The sequence below is a fragment of the Chrysochloris asiatica genome, unplaced genomic scaffold (assembly GCF_000296735.1).
Source record: "Chrysochloris asiatica unplaced genomic scaffold, ChrAsi1.0 scaffold00119, whole genome shotgun sequence".
NCBI classification, from domain to species: Eukaryota; Metazoa; Chordata; class Mammalia; order Afrosoricida; family Chrysochloridae; genus Chrysochloris; species Chrysochloris asiatica.
In genome coordinates, this window is record NW_006408637.1 from 8,690,364 (window position 1) to 8,696,109 (window position 5,746).

The window sequence follows — 5,746 nt, forward strand, 5'->3', positions numbered from 1 at the left end:
TAACGAGATGGATTGGCAAAGTGGCAGCCATCAATGGGCTCAAGCGTGGCAACAATTATGAGGTTGATCCAGGACCGGGCAGTGTTTTGTTCTGTTGTGCATAAGGTCGCTATGAGTCAATGCCGACTTGATGGCACCTCACAACAACAACAACACAGAATGACAAACTTGAGTGCAACCTGAATCCCAACACTAGACTCCCACTAATGTATATGAATGACTGTCTGAGAGCCACCTTGGAAGTCCTGGAGGGCCCAGCAAAGCCTCTCTCCATGAGCACCTACAACATTAATGCCATGAGTTTCATCCCCAAGTAGCTGGCCCAAGAGCTTTTCAACCATGTTACAGAATTCCAGACCACATACAACACTGATCCTGTCCAACAGGCCACAGTAGATAGTTGGCCAATAAACTCTGATGGCAGCAATGCTCGGAACGACTGGGCATGGAAACATGATTTTGATCTTCCAGAGTTGGTGACGATGATGAACCTCCATGGTTCTAACACTAGGGTTAACCCATGCTAACTGAAGGTATCAAAAGACAGAGTGACTGTACCCTGGGCAGCTGTCAGGGAGAAACTATAAAGTTAATTATGTTGTAAACTCCAAGCAACTACAATTATTTGGACTTGAAGGACTACTTGGACTAAACCTTGGCAGTTCATATTGAACTGCTAAATTGAGAATAAAGTTGGTATTAAGCATTTTAAAAATGCTTTAGGTTTGGTTGTTGGTGGTGTTGTTAAGTGCTATTCAGTTGGTTCCAACCCATAGTGACCCTGTTCAGGGTTTCTGAGGAGTGGCTGGTGAGCTTGAACCACAGACCTTTCAGTTCAAACAGATTTGACAGTCTAGCGTATTAACCCACAGCACCACACTAGGACTGCAGGTTTGGTGATAGGGCTTTGAAATTATTGCTGTTTGCCTATATTTGCCCAAATACGTATATAACAAAATGAAGGCAATAGTTTCCATTTCCTTAATTAAGATGAAGTTAGTATTTTGGGGAAAGTTAAAGTATGTGATGTTTATATTTAACTAAACAAAATGAAGGCAATAGTTTCCATTTCCTTAATTAAGATGAAGTTAGTATTTTGGGGAAAGTTAAAGTATGTGATGTTTATATTTAACTAAACGTATGAAGACTCCAATTATTCTCTTGGCAAGAGACCATTTGAAAAACTTTCAAAGATAATCTTGTAATTGAAACAGACTCTTTACTATTCTATCAGAACATACAAAATGCTTGATATATTAGCCCATGTTTATAATGTTTAAAAGATTTTAACACTTATTTCAAGAATAACTGTTGTTGTTGTTATGTGCCGTGGAGTCGGTTCCAACTCATAGTGACACTATACAGGATTTCCAAGGCTGTAAATCTTTACAGGAGCAGAATGCCTCATCTTTCTCCCACGGAACAGCTGGTAGTTTCGAACTGCTGACCTTGCGGTTCGCAACCCGATTCGTAACCACTGCGCTACCAGAGCTCCAGAAGGATTACTTCTTACTTATTCTTCTGTAAGGAAATCTATAGCAAATTGAAACTATTTTCAAGGATGATCTTATTAGTTGTTGTTAGGTGCCGTCGAGCCGGTTCCAACTCATAACAACCCTGTATAGGGTTTCCAAGGAGCAGCTAGTGAGCTTGAACTGCCGACCTTGTCATGCAAACCAACTTTGCAATCTGACTCATTAACCCACACCACCACATTAAGACTCCAGGAAGGGGTAATGCTGCTGTTAGCTTTATTGCTTTCCTTTTAATGAGATCAACGGTAACTTCACACCACGCTACCGGGGGCTGACATACCATGTGTGTCAGTGTACAACTGTGTCCCATAGGGTTTTCAATAGATCACCATGCCTTTCTTCCAAGGCATCGCTGGGTAAACTCTAGCCTTCCACCTTTCCATTAGCAAACGCACCTGTTAACCATTTGCCCCACACAGGGGTTACTAAGTGTGAGCTAGGAACCGAGTCATTCCCTTCACTGTGTTTCTGGGCGCCACTGCTTCAAAACTAATTCAAGAAATAAAGGATGGGAGTCTCTTAAGTGCCACAGATTATTCTAATCTAGTTAGAATTTGCTAGTTTAGACAAATTTCAAGGAGCTCTGGTAGCGTAGTGGTTACGAATTGTGCTGCTAACCTCAAGGTTGGCAATTCAAAACTACCATCTTTCTCCACGAGAGAAAGATGAGGCTTTCTGCTCCCGTAAAGATTTACAGCCTTGGAAACCCCGTACAAGGTCTCTATGAGTGGGCACCAACTCCGTGGCACAGAACCACCAGCACTACCACCGCCACCAGACCAATTTCAGACACTGCTTCCCGAAATGTACTTTCTTGTTACAGTCTTTTTAATTACTCTTAGATTGAGCCTTCAGAAGGCTAAGCTCTGATGGAATTACTGTATAAATATATGGAGCTATTTCCCAGCGGTAACCGCAGTATGTGTACATGCAATAGCACTAGAAAGTGAACTTTTCAGTTCTATAGATTCATCATAATATGTTTGCATCTATCAAGGATCCTAAAACATTTATATTATGTACCTAATGAAAATAAAATGGTATGTATTGGGAATTTTTTAAATGCTAAATCAAAATATGATTTTTTTTGAAGATATGTTGTTATTGTTAAGTGCCATCGAGTCAATTCCGACCCACAGTGACCCTGTATAGGGTTTCCAAGGAGTCAGCTGGTGGGCTTGAACCACCAACTTTGCAGTTCAAACAACTTTGCAGTCTGATGTATTAGCCCACAGTGTCAAGTGGGTTTAAAATCCGTTAATTGTAGACCTTTCAGATAACTGAATTTTTTGCCTGATAGTTGCATTAATATAGGGTGTTTCTTGCCTATTTAATATAATTAAATTTGGATTTGAACCTTTATTTTCTGAAATCAAATAACAGTAATGAGAGTTTTGGGGGGTTTTTTTGTTTTGTTTTTTACAGCTTTACTGAGATATATTTCATATATAGCATAAAATTCATCCATTTACAACTGCTGTTAAGAAGCTGAATTGGCAAAAGTATGTGATCTATTCCCAGCAACAACAAAAGAGTTGCTGCTGAGACAGACTATATACAACCAACCAATCACCTCATGCTCTGGATTCTTGCTTTGGAGGTTTAGGGGCATGGTTTCATGGGACATACCTGTTAGTTGACCTAATATTTATAGTGGTTTTGTTCTACCTCCTTGTTCATTGTGTAGTACCTGGGTGGGGTCTTAAAAGTTTGCAAGCAGCCAGCCAAGGTCCCAATGGTTTCTATTTGCTTGGAGCAACAGAGGAAGGAGGAGAGTCAGGAACAAAAAGAGGAAATGGGATGCGGGGCTAAGTGCCTCCATGAACAACTGCCTCCTTTGCCATGAGACCAGCAGACTGCATGGGGCCTGGCTACTGAACGTTTTGATCAAACACCCTTTAAAAGAATCTTGATCACAAGAAAAAAAATGCCAAACAGTTTCAAATTCTCATGGAATCTAGATTTTCTGGAGCCAAACGATTGCCCTGAGATATTCTTTAAACCTTAAGCCAAAAACACCCACTGAAGTCTTCTTAAAACAAAGAATAGTTTAGCTTAACTAGTGAAGACTGTTATGTCTTAAGTATTGTCATCTTAAGAACTATATGGTATCAAAACAGCAGAGCTTGAAAGATGAGACAGGGAACTTAGGGGGCAGTGAATTTATGTTACTGGGGGTGAGTGGTTGGTACAACTTGGAGAATGTCATCAATGTCACTGACTTGTATGGACAGAAATTGTTGGGATTGGTATATGCTCTGCTGTGTATATTCTCAACAAAAAATAAAACCATAAAAAGTCAAAAAAAAGGGACAAAATATGCAACCTCTTTGAAAGAAGACCCTTTGTGTTTAAATCATTGCTTGCTGATCCCTGAAGCACATTATGTGGAACAGACAGTGGCTAGAACGAAAATGGGGAGCAGGGGTAAAGGAAGTCAGTTAAAGAATTTTATCATTTTCTAGACTGTCTGTATCACTAAGTAAGGCGGTTCCGTAGTTTCTGACAAAAAGTCAGTATATTAACCAGTTAAAGTGCTTAATGTCTTCAGAAAACAGCACTATTTTTTAAACCTAAGCAGCTACACCATTCAAGATGAGTTTACCATTTGGGAAACTAGTTTCCTTCTCTCCTGAGAGGATTAAGACCAAGAAGAAAACAAAAAATAAAAACAATCTAAAACGAATGTGTATCGGGATTGGATCAGTCCCTTTCTTACCTGGCTCACGGTGCCTATCTTGGATCTCAGCCAGACGGGATTTAACTGACGGATGTCACAACCATCAAGACTGATATGTCCTTGTAGAAGGGAAAGCAAAAGGTCATTAAGCTGCATAGGACTCATAAAAACAGACAGGTAGGATTTGGTGGGAAAACTCCAGACTCAATTTTTTAACGATTAAAAGTAAACTCAAAATCTCTAAATAGAGTCTAAAAATAACTCATGAGACTTTAGAACAAAAAGGGACTTCTCTAAATCTAACACCTCCCTGAAGTGGTTAAATGAGTACCCTGCTTGGTTCATCCATCCTGCTCTTCTCCCTATACTGCCGAGGTAGCAGGGCACTTTCAGATTCCTCTAGCACGCTGTTACGGCCCAGAACAGAATTCTGTAGGAGTGGGGCAAGTTGTGATGTCTGTGTTTCTTGGCAGAGGTGGTACAGTGCTGAAAGGGCACCTGTGCCAGCAGGCGCCTCATTTTGCATGAAGTATAGAATTCAGCAATGTTTTGTTTGTTCGTTTTTTTAACTTGAGTTTTTACAGCAAGTAGACATAAATCACGACAATGATTCCAGAGGCAACCAGCAGTGTAAACCCCATTCTAACACAGCTGGTGAATTTATGGGTCAAATTATTACCCACAGATAAGCAGCTCTTGAGCTATTTGAAGCCAAAGCATATAACACATTCTTTTTAAGTTCATGATTAGATTTTTAATAGCAGTTGTTTGCTTCCTAAGAAGCCATACAGTTTTCTCCATCTAAAATCAAACTAAAACATACAGAAGATATATTTCATGAACAGTCCTTTGAGCAGGCTATCAAGAAATAAAATAATATGCCCTTTGCTCTTAAAGATGTTATAATCCACTTTAAACACACACACACATACACACACACACACACACAGAGAAGAGAAATCCATGAAGAAGACCCTCATTAGCTGGAAATGGTTTCAGTGGAGCAGTCAGTTACAGAGCGGCAATTCAAGTTGTCATAATAATCACCAAAGTTCCAAGGTAAAGCAGTCACTTCTGGCCACACTAGGCGTCAAAGAAAAGAACCTGAGCTGGCACTTCTCCAGTCTCTGCCAAGGACAATGGCCAGCCCCTGGGTCCCTCAATAGGGTGGCTGATGGACAGTGCAAATCCAGCAGCATGCACGGTGCCTGCTTTTGGCTGCAGACCACAGCGCTCCCGCCCGGCTGCCAGTAGGGGAGAGAGATTCTCTGAACTTCAAAAGGTGTGCCATCCAGTCAGTTCCAACTCACAGAGATCCCGCAAAGGATTTTTGAGGAGTGGCCGGTGGGTTTGAACCAATGATCTTGCAATCCAGTGCTCATTCTTTAGTACCACACCAGAACCCTATACAAACAAAATGCCTAACAAACCTTCTATATTAGCTTTGGGACACCTTTTGTTTCAGGGATTTCTTTGCTGGTAATAAACCCTCTGGCATTTAGAACTGAAAGTCCTTGCCTACCATATAATC

The 5,746-nt window shown here is 40.7% G+C and overlaps 1 protein-coding gene across 1 annotated transcript in view; it reads right to left on the reverse strand.

Annotated features, from left to right (window-relative positions):
- Positions 1-5,746, reverse strand: part of ABCB10 (ATP-binding cassette, sub-family B (MDR/TAP), member 10) — a 54,715-nt gene that overhangs the window by 24,417 nt on the left and 24,552 nt on the right. The window contains exon 10 of the mRNA XM_006868592.1: positions 4,255-4,334. Coding sequence (XP_006868654.1) covers positions 4,255-4,334 — 80 coding nt within the window. The remainder of the gene's footprint in view (positions 1-4,254; positions 4,335-5,746) is intronic.